This window comes from Anabrus simplex, chromosome 3, assembly GCF_040414725.1.
Source record: "Anabrus simplex isolate iqAnaSimp1 chromosome 3, ASM4041472v1, whole genome shotgun sequence".
In the NCBI taxonomy this organism is placed as follows: Eukaryota; Metazoa; Arthropoda; class Insecta; order Orthoptera; family Tettigoniidae; genus Anabrus; species Anabrus simplex.
Window position 1 is genome coordinate 327,339,713 of NC_090267.1, and position 20,799 is coordinate 327,360,511.

Genomic DNA, 20,799 nt, shown 5'->3' on the forward strand with positions numbered 1-20,799 from the left:
GTGTTGCAGTTGTTGAAAAGATTTATTTTGTCTCTGGTTTTACTCAGTACGTTTAAAAGAGCTGATGAGTTTGAAGATGGGAGTGATAAATCGAAAAGAAATTGAAAGAGGAACACAACTGGCTTCGAGACATTAAACAGTAGCCGTTACGCATGCTAATTTGTTTATATTTTATTCTAAAAGATAGGGAGGTTGTTTATTTAATAGAAAATCATATATGTATCTTATATGTATGGAATTAATACGTTAGTTCCTACTGCATTCTGAAACTATTTCTCTTTTTCCTATATTTTTATTTATAGATTCTCTATATTAATATTAGAATATACTTTTTCTCTTACTTACTTACTTACCTAGTTACTTAATTAATCTGTTTACCCTCCAGGGTTGGTTTTCCCTCGGACTCAGCGAGAGATCCCACCTCTACCACCTCAAGGGCAGTGTCCTGGAGCGTAAAACATTAGGTCGGGGATACAACTGGGGAGGTGACCAGTACCTCGGCCAGTCGGCCTCACCTGCTATGCTGAACAGGGGCCTTGCGGGGGGATGGGAAGATTGGAAGAGATAGACAAGGAAGAGGGAAGGAAGCAGCTGTGGCCTTAAGTTAGGTACCATCCCGGCATGTGCCTGGAGGAGAAGTGGGAAACCACGGAAAACCACTTCCAGGGTGGCTGAGGTGGGAATCGAACCCACCTCTACTCAGTTGACCTCCCGAGGCTGAGTGAACCCCGTTCCAGCCCTCGAAAGACTTTTCAAATTTCGTGGCAGAGTCGGGAATCGAACCTGGGCATTCGGGGGGTGGCAGCTAATCACACTAACCACTACTTTTTCTCTACCTAATTACAGTATATCATTAAGTTAGATTCTTTCTCTTTTTATTGCTTTAATAATAGCGCTGTTGCGTCGCAAAAATATGTTCAGGTTTCTTGCGACGTTGGGATGGAGAATGATCAGAACTGGGAAAGTCAAGACTATGGGAACCGGGTGAGTTGGCCGTTCGGTGAGGGGCGCGCAGCTGTGAGCTTGCATCCGGGAGACAGTGCGTTCGAACACCACTGTCGACAGCCTTGAAGATTGTTTTCCGTTGTTTCCCATTTTCATACCAGGCAAATGCTGGTGCTGTACCTTAATTAAGGCCAAGGCCGCTTCCTTCCCATTCCTAGCCCTTTTCTCTCCCAACGTCACCGCGAGACCTATCTGTGTCCGTGCAGATTGCAGAAAAAAGACCATGGGCTCAATTAAGGTGTAGCCGTAGGGTATACTTTGCTTGAAAATGGGAAATTTGGAAACCTCCAAGGATGGGATTCGAAACTACTATCTGATGTGTGCATAATACGTAACATGTCGTCATTTCATTCGGCTTAGACAATTATTATTATTATTATTATTATTATTATTATTATTATTATTATTATTATTATTATTAAACGACTCCTTGGCTGAATGGTCAGCGCTGAGGCCTTCGGTTTAGAGTGTCCCGGGTTCAATTCTCGGTGGGGTCGGGGACTTTAATCGCGTCTGATTAATTCTCCTCGCTCAAGGACTGACTGTTTGTGTTTGTCCCTGCACTGCCCTCTTCATATTCATACAATACATTACAATACCAACCAACACAGAAACACGAAATAGTGATTACATTCCTTCAAATAGTGTTGGCACCGGGAAGGGCAGCCGACCGTAAACAGAGCATTATTCACATGTGTAACAGCTCGCACCCGCGACCCCACAGGTGTGGGAAAAAGCTGTAGTAAAGATTATTATTATTATTATTATTATTATTATTATTATTATTATTATTATGCTTTCTTTTTTACGTCGACACAGGGAGGACTTACTTCGACGATGGTATAGGACAGGGCTAGGAGTGGTAAGGACAGAACCGTGGCCTTAATAAATAATGTAAAACCTCAGCATTTGCCTGGTGAAAAATGGGAAACCACGGAAAACCTTCAGCGAACCCACTATCTCCCGAATACGAGCCCACAGCTAAACTGCACAGCCAACTAGTTTGGTATTTAGACAATTTTATTTCCTATTAACATCACGTTACTTTGCAGCTTCTTAGCTAAAAGTTCAGCATAGTGGTCTCGGGTTCATAGGGCCTTGCGTTCGATCTCCAGCCGGGCCGGGAATTTTAGCCACGAGTGGTTAATTTCTCTGTTTTACGGCTGGATGTTTGTGTTCGTTTTAATAGGACTATACACACCTTCATGTACATACAATACAAGACACCGCCAACTATGACAGAACCATGTAATAGTGAATACATCCCTCCACATTGAGTTGGCTTCAGGAAAAGCGTTAGGCCGTAAAACTAGTGCTGACATCTAGTACTGATATATAGTACTGACCTCAGAAAATTGGGAAGCCGAAGAAGAAGATCAGAAGCATACGTGAATGGTGTCCATTCGACATCCCATGTCGTATGATGTCGACAGGTACACGATCTCTGGTGATGCATTTGATGTTTATCCGACAACATTCATTCATTTAAACTCCATTGACACATAGGCAGCCAGAATCGTGAAAATTGAAATGCCTGTTAGAATATTGACGATTTTTTCACAAGTTGCTTTACATCGCACCGACAAAAGTAGGTCTTATGGCGACGATGGGATAGGAATGGGCTAGGAGTAGGAAGGAAGGAGCTGTGTCCTTAATTATGGTACAGCCCCAGCATTTTCCTAGTTTGAAAATGGGAAACCGCGGAAAACCATCTTCAGGGCTGCCGACAGTGGAATTCAAACCCCTATCTCCCGAATACTGGATAATGGTCGCACTTAAGCGACTGCAGCTATTGAGTTCGGTATTGACGAATTAATCACGACGAAGGGGAGTTAACAATTTAAAATGACGACAATGCACAACTGATCAGTGCCTCGCAAACTAACGTTACAGACTGTACGAAAAGTAGAAAAGTTACAGACCCATAGCTAGGAAAAGTCAGAGAGCAGCAGTGCAATGTCACCTTAATATCTCTCTACACAGCAATACTGAAGCAGACTATGGATGGGACATGCAGCCGCTTTCTAAAGGGCCTTATACACGCGCAGATGTCATCGGAGGTAAGTCTGCGGAAACCATTCTCTTCTCTTTTTTATAATTTTTATAATGTTTTATGATTTCCTTTACACAGTTAGGTCTTATGGCGACGATGGGACAGGAACGGGCTAGAAGTGGGAAGGAAGCGGCCGTGGCCTTAATTAAGGTACAGGTTCAGAATTTGGCTGGTATGAAAATGGGAAACCACGGAAAACCATCTTCAGGGCTGCCGACAGTGGAGTGCAGACGCAATATCTCCCGAATGCAAGCTCACAGCTGCGCAGACCATCTCTCTCGGTATCATTTTCTTCAGACAAGCCTCTATGTGTATGACCATTATGTCCGCTGACAAGAAGTCTGCAGGCAAGTGTCTAACATTCTAGCGCTGCTTGAATTCTGACCGAGACTTTGCGACGAAAGCTATAAAAATGGTGGCAGAAAATTAAAGCGTAACATATGAATATGAAACTACAAACATGGTATTCTCCTTTCGGGCAGCATTTACACACAGTTCAGTTGCATCCTGTGAGTGGTCTATGGATTGCATTTAATTTGCTTATTTTCACCTATTCAGACTAAACTGCGATGGCAGAGCAACTTCTTCTATTGGCTTGATGACTTATTCTCATAAATTCCCTGTGCACTTCATTGCACGGTTCATGACGTTCCTTAATATTTGGGAAGTTAAAGTAATGATTTTAATAATATGGCAACGGAGAATTTCAGATCTTTGTAATTTCGGCCTTTAGCGAGAAACCTTAATGTAGTAGGAAGGTGATCATGGGGTTTGTCATTACTGCTTTCCTGCGCGATATTTGGTTTTACCCTCCAAATTATTTTTTCATATATTCTCACATCCATCCTTAAAACTGAAGTATATCAAAAGTCCGAAGTTTGTAAACGTAAAATGTGAGTGTATATCTAGCTTTAGCAGCTTCTCGGCAAATCATGAAGTCCGAGCGTGTGAACTGCGTGCTTCCAACTTGCCTCGCGGAGACATATGTGTAGAGGCAAGTCTTACAGAAGTCTGCAAGTGTATGGGGCCCTCAAAGCTTGGGGGAAACAAGAGATGTCCAATATTCAATATCTTCACTGATATCTTTGGCCACGTGCTAGAATGTAACTGCAGTAGTGCCATCTTTTGTCAGGTATTGGAACTGATTGAAAGCTATGCTTTGTGCAGCATAGAGGAAGTCTCGTCCGAAGAGAGAAAAGCTTCTTTAAAATGATAATTGTAAACTGTAAAATGCAGTGATGCGGAATGTTGAAATATGAATCTTTAATTTAAAGCAAACAACATGAAAATCGAACAAATAGAAGTAACTGAAGGACTAGATAGAGAGCAGACTTTTAGCATAAGGCGAATAGCATTATGCACATGTTAATTTCGTAAAATAAAACACTAATTACCGTTGAAAGAAAGAAAAACATAGTTTTGGCACATAGTGTACATGTAAATACCGTTCATCTCAATTACTGTATGTTTCATAAAAATAGGTCCAGTGTGGGGTTGCTGGCAGATTGCAGAAAACCAGCTGCGCACTTTCTACCTATAAGTGTCGCCCACGCACTAATGATGAATGGGATGTCTAATAACTGATTTTCATAGGGGTACTACTGCCTTGAGGTACAGTAGTTAACGTCAGAATAGGCCGCTCGCTGCTTGTTCTTCATCGCTACCCGTTTAATGCACCCTTGTGCTAATAAACCTCGTTTTCGAACGCGTAGTAGTAGGCTGGTATATGCTACAGCAGCACTACGGATGCTGTCAACGTATCGACGATAGCTGATGTGTTCAGCAATGACGAATTAACAGGCATAATTTCAATCTGTGAAGAATCTGGTTGGAATGATGCCGAAGCGCGCAGACAGCTCACTCAGGCAGTTTCGAATGGCCGCCTGCCTTATATAGGCTATACGTATTATGAGGAACAGGATTATAATTAAGAGCTAATGGGTCGTTCAAGCAACATACCACATACGAACAATTTTCTGGTGGAGTCGAATTTCTGTACGCGTATAAATTAATAAGTTGTTATACTTTATTTTCTGCAGCTTTGTCGTATTTCCAAATGCACCCTGTTAAAGAACGTGTGTAGTAAAATGACTGCTATTTTTTCACATCCGAAGTACAGCACGTTGTAGCGCTCCTTTGTAAACCAGTGATTAGGCGTCCCGTTCATCACTGTTGCATGCGGGACACTTGTAAGTAGAAAGTACGGGACTGAGAGGCCACCTGTTATACATATTTAACATTTTACCAAATACTTTTTATGAAACTAGACTGATACTTTACTATTTCAATTGATTTTAGTGTCATAAATTTATTTGTTAAATGAATTCTATCTCAGACAATGATTGCTATAAGTGTAGCACATTATAAGCGTTGGTGATTTCTTTTAAAACTGGGAATTTGAATGTTGGCAGTAGAATAGTTGAAGCACTCGTAAATTAGATACGCTTACACTAACATGTATCTTTCCAATGAATTCAAAACTATCAACTATGCCTTTGATCATTAAAAAAAATACATTTTTGCTGAAAACCCCTTCTCGGCGATACAAAGTTTCGTATAGAAATATTTAATTAAATATTTGTATGATATTCTTTCTCGATATGATGCTCACTATATTGTTTATCAATGTAACAGCAGCGTAGGTTTGCAACTGTTATTTAAATGTTCATTAATTCTGCAGTGATATCTTCGGTTTCAGCCCGCGGACGTGACTGGCTGAGCTACAATTGGCGACTCTGCCGTCCGCTCTACAACCCTCAGGAGGTGTACTTCCTAAAGTCGTGGCTGACAGCTATTTATGTCTATCTTGCCCTCTACAACTACCCGTATCCAGACAAAGTCGGCAATCCACTGCCCGCCAACCCAGTACAGGTGAGGACACAACACACAATACTCATACTGAGAGCGAAATATGTAAGAATTCTCAAATATATCTCTTAAATGATCCCAGGAAACGAAGATTTCACTTCTGTAATACCATTTCTGGCCTTTGTACAAATGATCAACTTCAATCAATCTACACTGACTGACAGAGCAAATGCAACACCAAGAAGGAGTGGTCAGAACTTTATGCCAATTGCAGGGTAGACTGACGTCACTGAGGTATGCTCATGATGTGAAATGCGCCGCTGTGCTGCGCACGTAGCGAACGATAAATGGGACACGGCGTTGGCGAATGGCCCACTTCGTACCGTGATTTCTCAGCCGACAGTGATTGTAGAACGTGTTGTCGTGTGCCACAGGACACGTGTATAGCTAAGAATGCCAGGCCGCCGTCAACGGAGGCATTTCCAGCAGACAGACGACTTTACGAGGGGTATGGTGATCGGGCTGAGAAGGGCAGGTTGGTCGCTTCGTCAAATCGCAGCCGATACCCATAGGGATGTGTCCACGGTGCAGCGCCTGTGGCAAAGATGGTTGGCGCAGGGACATGTGGCACGTGCGAGGGGTCCAGGCGCAGCCGGAGTGACGTCAGCACGCGAGGATCGGCGCACCCGCCGCCAAGCGGTGGCAGCCCCACACGCCACGTCAACCGCCATTCTTCAGCATGTGCAAGACACCCCGGCTGTTCCAATATCGACCAGAACAATTTCCCGTCGATTGGTTGAAGGAGGCCTGCACTCCCGGCGTCCGCTCAGAAGACTACCATTGACTCCACAGCATAGACGTGCACGCCTGGCATGGTGCCGGGCTAGAGCGACTTGGATGAGGGAATGGCGGAACGTCGTGTTCTCCGATGAGTCACGCTTCTGTTCTGTCAGTGATAGTCACCGCAGACGAGTGTGGCGTCGGCGTGGAGAAAGGTCAAATCCGGCAGTAACTGTGGAGCGCCCTACCGCTAGACAACGCGGCATCATGGTTTGGGGCGCTATTGCGTATGATTCCACGTCACCTCTAGTGCGTATTCAAGGCACGTTAAATGCCCACCGCTACGTGCAGCATGTGCTGCGGCCGGTGGCACTCCCGTACCTTCAGGGGCTGCCCAATGCTCTGTTTCAGCAGGATAATGCCCACCCACACACTGCTCGCATCTCCCAACAGGTTCTACGAGGTGTACAGATGCTTCCGTGGCCAGCGTACTCTCCGGATCTCTCACCAATCGAACACGTGTGGGATCTCATTGGACGCCGTTTGAAAACTCTGCCCCAGCCTCGTACGGACGACCAACTGTGGCAAATGGTTGACAGAGAATGGATAACCATCCCTCAGGACACCATCCGCACTCTTATTGACTCTGTATCTCGACGTGTTTCTGCGTGCATCGCCGCTCGCGGTGGTCCTACATCCTACTGAGTCGATTCCGTGCGCATTGTGTAACCTGCATATCGGTTTGAAATAAACATCAATTATTCGTCCGTGCCGTCTCTGTTTGTTCCCCAACTTTCATCCCTTTGGAACCACTCCTTCTTGGTGTTGCATTTGCTCTGTCAGTCAGTGTATTTGCATTCCAGATTTTTCTGGTTCGTGACGTGGGTTACTGTAGTCACGTCCTAGTTCGTGAACCATGAGTAATGAATGTTTGGCCTTGTAAGTGATTCTGAGGGTCGAGATACCAGTTGCTATGGAATGGAAGTGAGCATCTCGGACGTTCTGAGTCATGACCCTCCTAATGCTCAGGTGGCTGGGACTATACAATTCACCAGTGGTCCCTAACCCGTTAGAGAAGAGATCCTCATTGGAACTACGTGTAAATAGGGTATAATCCTGCTTCACAGAATTTTCACCGAGCAGGCTTAGAACGTTTTGATCAAGCCTCAGACATATGGGCGTAACGGAGTCCCACTTCAATTTGACAGGTGAGGGACTCCTTGGGAAAAAATTTGGTGAACGAAATGGAAATCGATGAGGAGCTATCAATATTAATGGAGTTTATGGAAGAAAGAAATAAAGTCGAATTTTTTGAGCCAGCAAAAATTGTGCATCTTGATGTGTTAGGAGTTAATGATATCCGGGTAAGGGAAGATAGCGAGGAAGAGAGGAGATAATAAATAATTCTTGACGGGTGTTAAAAAGGGAAGGGAAGTGCATGGGGTAGGACTGTTCAACAGGAATGCTATTACACGTAAATGAATGGATGATGTGGGTGATTTGGCACTTGGACGAACTAGGACCAGAATTGTCTCAGTGTATTCACCAAGTGATGGTGCAGATGTAGATGAAGTTGACAAGTTTTACAAAGCACTGAGTGACATCGTAGTCAGGCATAACAACAAGAATAGGGCAGTGTTAAAGGGCGAATTCAATGCGAGAGTTGGGAATAGAACTGAAGGATATGACAAGGTGATCTGTAAATGTGGGGAAGATATGGATGATGGTAGGAATGGGGAAGATTTGCTGGACTTCTGTGCTAATATGGGATTAGCAGTTACGAATACTTTCTTCAATCAAAAGGCTATTCACCGCTACACGCGGGAGAGTACGGGTACTATATCTTAACAGACTTTGAATTCAGGAAATCTGTTAAGAATATGCGGGATTTGCGGGGATTTTTCGATGATAAGGACCACTATCTGATGTGTAGTGAACTACGTATCTCTAAGCCTAGGATAGAGAAAGTGAAATCTGTCTGCAGACGAATAAATGTAGAAATTCTCCAGAACGAGGAGAAGTTAGACGCAAGTACATGGATATGATTAGTGAAAAGTTCCAAACAATGGACAGTAAGAAGGTTCAGGATATGTAAAGGAAATGGGTGGCATACAGGGATGTTGTAGTAGAAACAGCAGTGAAGTACCTAGGAACAACTGTGTGTAAAGATAGCAAAAAGCGAACATCTTGGTGGAATGATGAAGTGAGAGTAGGTTGTAAACGAACAAAGAAGGCGAAAGAGATATGGCTCCTAAAAAGGACTAATGTAGACAGGGGATCGTAGTTAAATGAAAGAAACAAAGCGAAACTAACATTTGTTGAATCCAAGAAGTCGTGAGAAAATTTTGGTAATGATTTTTAAAAAATCACTAACGTGGCTTTCATTTCACGCATATCTGACTTGCGTCGGGAGATGTTGCTACAATACGATGTAATATAGCTGGATGGTCGCTCTCCTCGTCTCCACCTTTATCTTTTAGACTGATTTTAATATCATTCTGTATTTTATCGAAAAACAGTAAACCCTATCTCACGACAACCTGTTCAATAATCCGTCTTAATCGCAGGTGAGACGCTCACTGTCAAATAGTGAAGTGTTTTCATTGAAGTCTTATCTCATTTTTATTTTAACTTATCAGTGAAAAACTTCTTCATGTTAAATTTTAATTAGTTTTAAGTCGCACCAACACGATGGGATATGAAAGGCCTATGAGGGGGAAGAAAGCTGTCGTGGCCTTAATTAAGGTACAGCCCCAGCATTTACCCGGTGTGAAAATGGGAAACCACGGAAAAACCATCTTCAGGACTCTCGACAGTGGGGTTCGAACGCACTATCTCCCGTATGCAAGCTCACAGCTGCGCGCCCCTAACCGCACGGCCATCTCGATTATAATAATTAATGTAAATAGTAACTTCAAATCTTCTAATTTATTTCATGATAACGACTTGTATAAAAAGAAAAGGATTTGTTTCTTTTTTTACTTAATGTAAATAATCATGTTCACAAGTCACTCGAATTGTAATACTTAAGCCGGGCTGAGTGGCTCAGACGGATTAAACGCTGGTCTTCTGAACCTAACTTGGCAGGTTCGATCCTGGCTCACTCCGGTGGTGAAGGTGGTCTAATATGACAGCCTCGTGTCGGTAGGTTTACTGGCAAGTAACAGAACTCCTGCGGGACTAAATTCCGGCACTTAGGCGTCCCCAAAAACCGTAAAAGTGGTTAGTAGGACGTAAAACAATAACATTATTATTGCCGTATGTCATTTTTAAGTAGTAAGTAGCAAATGATAAATTAATTTACAAAACGATTGTTCTATTGCCTAAGAGAAAAACAAAATATTTTGCTATCACTTTCAGACCAGAAAATATGTGGATTACACAAATTTTTGTGTTAATAATCCAGGACTAAAAGTGATGTCAGAATTATAAAGAAGAATATCTTATCAGTTGTAAATCCTGTAAATAATTTTATTTTTTATTTGTAAACAAGTACGGTCTATTACTCATGTCTACTAAAGTATGTACCAAAGAACTCAAAAAGAGACAAGAATATCAAGCAAGAAGAAAGAAAAGAACTCAGTTTATTGTTGTAATTTTAAATGCAAAATGTAAGGTATAACCAATGTACGGTATATCCTTAATAAAAAATAAAATAAAAATGAACCTGAAAAGAAGATGCCAGGATATCATCCGGTAGGCATCGGGAAATTGATAAAAAATTGATAAATGTTTCTACCATACTGTGACGTCATAGAACCTTCGTGTTTTCAATGTCGAGGCTGTTCTTAAAAGATCTATATCATGTGAATACTAGTTACTATCGGTTTCATCATTACAGGACTGCTACACGCAACCGCGCACTTCAGTGAGTCAGAAGATAGCACTTAAACATGCATACGAGCTCGGCAGTCAGGAGATTCCCAAACTCGTTCAATTGATTCTAACACGTTCAATATCACTTTTACTCCTCGGTGCCACAAGGGGAATGTTCCTATCTTCCGTACTGCTGTTGTACATATAACAAAAGGTACGTCTCTTTAAAAGAGCTTTGCTGAATGGTAAGCGTACTGGCCTTCAGTTCAGATGGTGTGGGGTTCGATTCCCAACAGGGTGGAGGATTTTGAACTTAAATGGTTGAGTCCCTTGTCTCTGGGATTAGGAGTTTGTACTGTTCTCAACGTTCCTGCAACTCCCATAGTATACTCAACACTATCCTCCACTACAATAACACGCATTTTCCTATACACAGCAGATGCCACCCACCCTCGTTGGAGTATCTGTTTTTAAGGGTTGCACCAAGTCAGAAATAGTCACACGAAATAACAGAGCTGACAGTGTATTTTATGTGCTTTTACGCTTACTTTTTCCGTAATACACGGGTGAAACACGATGGCACACACGTCATAATCTGCTGTATTTTATAATAAGTAAAATTTCATTATGTTTACGTTCTTCAAAGCAATGAGGGAGGTGGAACTTCACGATAGTCAACTGTCAACTGTAACTACTTACCGCAATCAGCGTCTACCAACACAGAAGCATGATCCCTGGACCAAAAATTACATTTTATTTTTGTTCGAATGAAAATAGCATGATTCCTGGACCAATAAATCACTAGTCCACAGAATTCTTCTTATGTACATTGGCCATAGCTTTTTGTCGCCTATTAAATCTTGCATATCGCGATACAATTCAGGAAATGATGTCATTGACAAGTGAAGAATGAAACGAAAGCAAAGAACTTCAGTGAACACAGACATCACACACGAAATTGTTGAAAGTGTAAGACAAACAAAAGACATACGTGTGTTACTGTTAGCGTAGCAACAAAAGTACTTGTAAAGTAGTAAAGTAGGTATACATAATATTCTCGAAAACTAAAATATTCCTTAATTTACCGCAGATCTTAGACTTCAACTGTGTATAAACTATTATTATGTTCCATTTGTGACACATTTTACAGTGACATTTCGTAGATAGGAATGCGCGATGTAACAATAATAATAATAATAATAATAATAATAATAATAATAATAATAATAATAATAATAATAATAATAAATGTCTGCACTTACCTGCTATGTGAGTTTCACTGTGATTAAACCCTGCCGGCGAGCTAAAATTTGTAGGCATTTTAGTGCCGGGTGCAAACTAGGTGAATCCCCTACCTCAAGGGCCACACACAGAACAGGCCAGTTCAAAAGGTCTTCCTTCATAACATAAATATAAATGTCACTCTCTCACAGTTTCATTATCTGTCGTCATTCGTCAACTAGGAGATAAGTAACCATTCCCCACAAATTTATGATACCATGATCTCATAACATCAAATCCAAATAACGTGTTTTCCTCATGTGACTGTTAGCTCCTGACAAGAAATACGGAATAGCTCGGAGACAGCCTGGTGTGCAAATAAAAAAAAGTAAAATGGATAAAACACATATTTCCGCTATAATAAATCTAGAAATCCGCCAAAAAATCCGCTGTCCGCTAAATGATATGTTTCTCCGCCGACAGTCTTCTAATTCCACCAAATTTACTGGAAAATCCGCTAAGTTGGCAATACTGTATAAGGAGATGCTCATCAGAGAGTCATGTGGCCGAATCAATACATTTACCGACTGATTCTCTCATGATATCGATACTTTCATGAATAACGTCAAATATTTGAATGGCGGGCGCTGAACTTAATATAATGTGATCGTATTAATATTATTTCAATAAAAATGAATTAAATTATTTGTAAGAATATTATAAATTTGACGTGTTCGCTTTTAAACATCTCAGCTCATACGTAGAACCTTACTTTCGTCTCTTGTGGTGTAAATAACCATTCTCGTGAAGGCTGTCTCTAATTATGATCAACTTCTCTTTAGGCTGATTAATTCATCAGATAATCATTAACACATTGGTAACTCCTCCTCTCTCTAGTGGTACAGACCTGAAAGACCTTGTTCTACCATGTGAAGGCCTGTGTATTACGATGATTTTAATCTTAATATTTTCGATCGTTATTCTTGGCTTTTTAGACCGCGGCCACTATCTCACTGTCAGATAGCCCCTCAATTTGAAATAAACTTCCAGTTTTAGGCATTGCCGAGTACAAACAGTACATATCGAAGAGATATTACGCACAAGATAAAAATGGTCAACCGAACCGACAACCTTCTGATTTCGCGTCGGATGCTCTACCGAATGGGCAACGGTGCCGTTGCTCGTATCTGTTCTGTTGGAAGGGATTTGAGCTACAGGTTCGGCACTACTGCCATCATAACTGCGGAGTGCGCACTACCACCCACTGAGGGTGAATATAGACTGTAGCTTTCACGACCACAATATACTTGAAATAAACATATAATATATGTATTACACAAAACTTAATAAGTTGACAATTCATTTCAAGCTCAATGCGGTAGTAAAACCAAAATATTCAACTCCTGAGTTGTTCACAAATGGGCTGAGTAGACCTCGAAACAACCACTCGATCTAGGTAATAATCCATCATTTAGTCGGGAATCGAACCCGGAGCCTATTGGTAAGACATAGGCAACACAGTAAGTGAGACTACAGAGATGTTCACGCTAGTCAAGTCTTCCAGACGTTATTGATTGTTTTGGGAATTATTTCTCGTCACTAAGCCAGTGGCTACGCGATTTGGGTCTCATAGCTGTCGATCTTCTATTTGAGAGATCGTGGGTTCGAACGCCACTTTCAGAAGCGCTCAAGATGTTTTCCGTGGTCCCCATTTTCATACCAGGCCAATGTTGGGGTTGTGCCTTAATTAAGGCCAGTTACAACCCTTTTCTATCCCATCGTCGGCATAAAAACCCATCTGTGGCGGTGCGACGTAACATAAATAGTAAAAACATCTCGTCGTACGTTCCAGGTTATTACCACCGGCACAGTCAGTGGTCACGCCATACACTACGATTTCTACCAGAGTCATATTACAAGAACTGAATTCCTCGCTTAACCTGCTACGAATCAGTCTCAAAACGTTAGCCTGCTGAGAATGACATATGTTTACCACCGGTGGTTCACGCCGTAGTGAACTTGTTGTTAAAAGTTATAACGTCCAGGATAATTCTGTGTTCATTAACTCAGAAGCAGAAACATCCACAACATGGTATCGTCATTCCAATTCTATGATAATGCTTTGATGCAACCTTTCTCATCATAAGCCATGATCGTTCTCTACCCAGTTCTCGTCCTCATCCATACTTCTTGTAGAACCAGTAGTAACGATGTAATTTATTCTCAGGTGTGCGTTACTCACTTCTTCAGCGATCAACTTGCAGAAAGCCTCGCAACGTTTATGGTCATCTGGTTGGAGGCCCTGAGTTATGTGTTGTTTGAATAGGTACCATTAAAGGCCTTGTTTAATAATTATATTGTCTCCGTATATATACCACATCGGTAATGCCCCAAGCCAGCCAGTAGTTCCCAAGACGTGTTTGGTCCACGGCGTAAAATAACACCTAAATAAATATATACTTTGGCTCCAAGTGATGGGGAACATATCATATAACTTCATGGACCAGGCAAGAGAATCTTATACTGTAAAAAACGACGTAAGATTTATGAAATTTTATTTATCTTCAAAATGAACAAACAATCAGATCAGATCAAGTCAAATAATACATAAAATTGACTTTTAAACGTTTGAGCTCTTCATAGAGCTTAGAGCTCTTCAAGACTTACGCGCCGACACACGCCCTTAAGGATCAGCTTGGACTTCAATCATTTACACAATATTTGATAAGGCTGAGCACCCTTTACATTATTTAAGCACTTAGAATATATACTCCTGACTCTATATCTGCGTTTGACATAGCAAGGGAATCCTAACCTTAGCCTACGTAATTGTCTCGGGGAAAATCCTACTACTAAGAATAACATATGCCTCTGCTAGCAGTGCACTATGTCTTCTGGTATGGGTCAGAATAAATTTGTGACTTTCATTGCCCTGTCTTAGGCTCATCCTTGGCTTTGACAATATGAAAGTGACTGAGGTATGAGCGGTACTGGTAATACCGTTCGTTATGCAGCCAGTCCCTGTTATGAATGGTGTGAAAATGTTGCTCATAGGGTCAGTTGGTGCATGTATTTCAGTGGGCTTGGCAGACTGATATGTAATAGCAACTTCTGGTTCGGTGAGGAAAGCAACGGGAAACTACCTCACTCCTCATTTCCCTAGTATGCCTCTTCAGTGACGCCCTAGGTTGTTTATGAAAGCTGTTGGCGGAGCTGTGGAGGATCAAACCAGCATTCGGGCTGAATACCCAACATACATACATACATACAAGAATAACATTACAACATAAGTGGGTCAACAAGTACATTATTCACATTATTCAGCATACATGTCGTCATATTTTTCCAAACACATTAAACATGCAACACTTTCGCATCAACAAAGATCTCACATTCCCATCGAAAAGAAAATAAGTTCAACCATTGTTTCAACTGTGTTCCTTGAAATAGATATAGAACGCGAATGAAATAAATATGCACACACATAGACTTAAGTTCAGTCACGGTTTCAACGTTGTTTCCTGAAATAAATAGACATGACACTAGATATAAAAGGTGTAATCCAATCTTACACTTGATATCGGGATGAAAGATCCATACAGAACATACTAATAAATCATCAAACCAAACAACCTCTAGGAACGTGATGAAAAATATAAACAACTAGCAAGATACCCGTGCTTCGCTACGGTATTATACTGAAATTTATAATTGAATGCTAATTGTTTTAGATATATAATCCGCCGAAATTCGCGATCTGACTCGTTTTCTGCGAGAATCCGACAAAATTCGCGATCTGACTCGTTTTCTAATAGATTACGGTATGTTTCCTCACATTTTTCAATCTTTCTTTCCAGCAATCGATTTCGTACTTCCCGGGCTAGGTCCAGATATTCCACCCCGTCAGTTGGGTCCCTAAATCTTTGCCATCTTTTCCTATAAGCGTTTTTAATATGGATCAAATCCTTCAGGAGATCCGGCGTGGTGTCGTCTTAGGTGCCTTGGCGGTACTGAACCCGCGGCCGGACTGCATTCTTAGTCATTACCCGTCCAGGACCATTTTCCAGGGGGGTCCGCACATTTGACAACGGTCCAGAACATTATTATTATTATTATTATTATTATTATTATTATTATTATTATTATTATTATTATTAAAAGATGTTCTGAACCCCACAGCAAGCTGCAAGATCGCTACTTGGCGGTAAATTACATCTGCTGCCAGTGACATTGTTACAATGTGACCAGCACCATCGTCGCGCGTAGGCAAGTGTGCGGGATTTCTGGCGATACCAATGACATACTTCCGTGCATTGTTGACCTTATTATAGAGGTGAACAATTTGACGGTCCATCTCATTCCTATCGTTTATTTCAAATGTGTTTAAATTTTTATTTACATGCCAGGAGGATCTACTGTAATCTAAGAACGTTCTCCGAAGGAAAAGATGGCTGTTGAAAACCAGCCCAGGAAAGATTAAAAATGATCGGTTTATGATCAGAATAAGTACATCGAAACTATATAGCCTGTTTCCAGTCATTCGACAGGGTCAGGAATGGAATGAATAAAGCCCCATCTAGCAGCGACAATAGGAATTGTGCCGGCTGCCGAAGCACACCTCTGGGGCAATGATCGTTGAATGACAAATGAAATGAAATATTGGACAGTGTTGCTGGAATGAATGATGAGAGAGAAAATCTAAGTATCCGGAGAAAAACCTGTCCCGCCTCCGTTTTGTCCAGCACGAATGTCACATGGAGTGACCGGGATTTGAACCACGGAACCCAGCTGCGAGAGGCCGGCGCGGTGCCGCCTGAGCAACGGAGGCTCCTTAAGTACATTATGAACAGTAAAATCAATTGATCTCACCTCCTTTTACACCCCACCGCCGTTAAGTTTATTTACACCCCCCCCAAAAAAAAAATAGAAGACGTGTTTCTTTATGTTTAAAAGATATTCCAAACACCAATGTTCACATCTGTTACATTCAGTTTTGAGATATAAGTATCCCCATAAAAATAATTCACTTTATTTTCACTTCCTTTCACACTCCCCTCCCCCCCCACCCCGTAAGTGAATTTTCCGGCAAAATATACTTGTTTCCTTAATAGTAAAGGATCTTCTAAATAGTAATTATCACGACTCTAACTTCTTCAGGTTTTGATTTATGTGTCTTCATGAAAGGAATTCAACTCCTTTTCACTCCCGCCCCCCAAACGCGTTTTTCTTTGTTTAAGGAGATTCAAATACCAATTTTCACGTCCGTAACAACTTTAGTTTCTATTAGATGTATGTATTCTCATACAATTAATTCAATTAATCTTTCACCCCCCACCCCCACACCCCTTCATTGGATTTTCCGAGAATACGTGTTTCTTTACTTTTAAAGCAGATTCCAAAGCAGATTTCACGTCTGTAATATCTTCATTTTTGAGATATCATAGCCTAATTAAAAAAATTCAACACCATTTTCAGTCACTTTTATCCCCCCCCCCTTTCCACCCAAGTGGTATTTCCGAAAGTTGAAAATACACGTTTCTTTATTTTTAATAGAGATAAAAATACCATTTTTCACTTCTGTAACATGTTAAGTTTTTGAGATATACTGTAGAAATTCGCTTTTTAAAATTTCACCCCTTTTTATTTCCCCTTACGTGGAGTTTCCGAAAACAAATCACCTATCTTTCTTTACATTTACAAGAGATTCCAAATACCCACTTTTTACGTATATAACATTTTACGTTTCTCAGATATTCTGTAGATATAGTCTTTCAAAAAATTCACCCCAGTTTGTCACTCCTGTTTAACCCCCATTAATTGGATTTTCCAAAAACAAAAAAATACGTGTTTCCTTATTTTTAAAGGAGCTCCCATATACAAATTTTCAGTTCCGTAATATTTTCAGTTTCTGAGATATATGTATCCTCATTAAAGGCATTCATCCCATTATTCACCCATTTACACCCCTCCTATTGGGATTTAAAGAAAGCAAAAAATACGTGTTCTTGTATTTTTAAAGAAGATTCTAAATACCATTTTTTTACATCTGTAAACTTTTAAAGTTTTAAGATGTAGACACACTCATTTTAAAAATTCACCCCCCTTTTCACCCTCCATTATTTGGATTTTCCAAAATCAAAAAAATACCTGTTTCTTTATTTTTAAAGTAAATCCCAAATACCAATTTTCAGGTCTGTAATATCTTCAGGTTCTGAAATATAAGTAGCCTCATTAAAGGCATTCAACCTATTTTTCACCCTTTTTCACCCTTCCTATTAGGATTTTCCGATAACACAAAAGTACGTGTTTCTTTATTTTTAAAGGTGATTTCTAAATACCAAATTTTACATCTATGAACTTTAAAAGTTTTGAGATATAGATACACTCATTTTCAAAATTTCATCCCCCTTTTCACCCCCCATTATTTGGATTTTCCCAAAACGAAAAAATACCTGTTTCTTTATTTTTAAAGTAGATCCCAAATTCCAATTTTCAGGTCTGTAATATATTCAGTTTCTAAGATATAAGTATTCTCTTTAAAGGCATTCAACCCATTTTTCACCCCTTTTCACCCCTCCTATTGGGATTTTCCGAAAACAAAAAATACGTGTTCCTTTATTTTCAATGAAGATTCTAAATACCAATTTTTACATCTCTAAACTTTAAAACTTTTGACATATAGATGCACTCATTTTAAACATTCACCCCATTTTCACCCTCCCAATTATTGCATTTTCAAAAACAAAAAAATATGTATTTCATTATTTTTCACAGCGATCAAAAGTACCAATTTTGCGGTCTGTAATATCTTCAGTTTCTGAGATATAAGTAGCGTATCCGGATTAAAGGCATTCAACCCCTTTTTCACCCTTTTTCACCCCTCCTATTGGGATTGTCTGAAAACAAAAAAATACGTGTTCCGTTATTTTTAAAGAAGATTATAAATACCAGTTTTCACATCTGTAAACTTTTAAAGTTTTGATATATAGACACACTCATTTTTAAATTTCACCCCCCTTTTCACCCCCTTAGAGACGGAATATCCAAAAATCCTCTCTTAGCGAGCACCTACATCTTAATATGAATATATCCCCAAAATTTCATTTCTTTATGTCCAGTAGTTTTGGCTCGGCGATGATGAATCAGTCAGTCAGTCAGTCAGTCAGTCAGGACAAGCTACTTTATATATATAGATAAGCTGCACTAAACAATGACTCTACTTGGTAGCCAAATAAACTGTCGTCGGAATTAAGTTCCGAAGTAATAGAAAACACAGTTGATTCCTAGGATCCTTTCACACAGGTATATAACTCTGGGATTATAATTCCCAAACGAATAAATGATATTGGCCTATCCGGGTCCAGTCACAATCGACGATGCTGCTCAATAAAAATGCTACCCAAGGCAAGCCTCTCACAAAAAGATATGCGCACATTACGAAGAACGAACTTCCACATAATCACTGAATCAAATAATCCGCACGTCCTAAATTTCATTTACATGACAATAAATTGATTACAAACTCACAATATCCGATTCTCCCAATAATACATTTGAAGGTATCACGAAGATCATCACTGCATACCTTATGATTACACAGTGTCAAGTAACCTGGTTTACTTTGATTATAGTTAAAATCCGACGACTGAAACTTTTCGGCTATTTGATCAATTTAAATAATAAATCAAGACAGTTTCTGAATCTTAATTCTATCACTACTAACCAAATTCAAATAAAAATTAAATGATGACTTTGAAAATTAAATTATACATTTAATAATATGCGGCTTCAGTTGAGATCTACCTGGTCCAAAAAAGATCCTTTCACAACGTGTAATCATTCATCATTCCAAAACCCATATATACACAAACGGACCACGACGTGGACACTGTCTGTCTGATCAACTTAATCTCCTGGATCTAACATTCTTATAGACATTCGTATTCATAGTAAAATATGACTGCATGTTTTGCCCTTCTGATTCCCATAATTACTTTACTGAAATTACAATTAATCATATTATTTGAGTACTCAAACAACAAACAAAAGAACGGACGTAACTTGAAAAGAACATAAAGAATAATGACATGGATGCAGCCGCATTATCCCTGGAGAAGACAATCAAATCAGCACTTGTGTATAAGCGGAAAAGAAGATCGCGAATATGGTTCGATAAAGATTGCTTTAAGAAGGGAAAGAGCACTATTAAGGCCATGCATGCAGCAAAGAACAACAAGAGCATTGAGACAATAAGGCACTATATATTAGTCAGGAAGGAATACAAAAAACTGCTATGAAAAACGCAATGAACACATGGAAAAGGAAGCGATAAAAATCGTGAAAGTTGCCATCAAGGATCCGCTTGTAGCATTAAAGCCTAGGAAAGTGCAAAGCAGTGGAATTATAGAAATGGATACATGGGAAGATCACTTTAGGAATATACTAAATGTTGATGCGGACGTCAATACTGAGGCTGCGATAACAGGATCATACCAAGATGTTACCGACCCGTTCACAAAGGAAGAGGTGTACGAATCTATTATGTCACTAAAAAATAAGAGGGCCACAGGACCCGATGGTATATACATCGAACACAGAAACACTATTACCGGTCATTTCAAACCTAATGAACCTCTGTCTACAAGTATGCAACATCCCCACATCTTGGAGAACCTCAACTATGAAAATGTTGTACAAGGGAAAAGGTGACAAGTCAGGCCCTAACTCATATAGAGGAATAGCTGTAGAAAAATGCATGCTGAAAATAATGACAAAGCTTGTCACAAAAAGAGTCTCAGACGCAATAGAACACAAACTCCCAGAGGAACAGTTTGGATTCCGTACAGGAAGGAGCTCCCTCCATGCCATTAACAACCTCATCAGTGACATTGAAGAAGCCCTCAGACATACAAGAGGCAAATTCCATGCAGTATTTGTTGATTATGCAAAAGCTTTCGACACGTTAAGCAGACCACTAATAATCGCGAAGCTGGAAGCCATAATGGGGAAAGACAAGCTAACGACTCTGATAAACAACATACTGACGACAAATTACATACAGATTGATGATACAAGTCGCGACATCGAAACCGATCATGCAGACCAACGGAGTACTC

The 20,799-nt window shown here is 40.2% G+C and overlaps 1 protein-coding gene across 3 annotated transcripts in view; it reads left to right on the forward strand.

Moving 5' to 3' along the window:
• Nucleotides 1-20,799, forward strand: part of LOC136867280 (lysosomal Pro-X carboxypeptidase) — a 137,977-nt gene that overhangs the window by 105,015 nt on the left and 12,163 nt on the right. For all 3 annotated transcript variants that reach the window (XM_068227066.1, XM_067144431.2, XM_068227067.1), the window contains one exon: nt 5,757-5,929. In XM_068227066.1, coding sequence (XP_068083167.1) covers nt 5,757-5,929 — 173 coding nt within the window. The remainder of the gene's footprint in view (nt 1-5,756; nt 5,930-20,799) is intronic.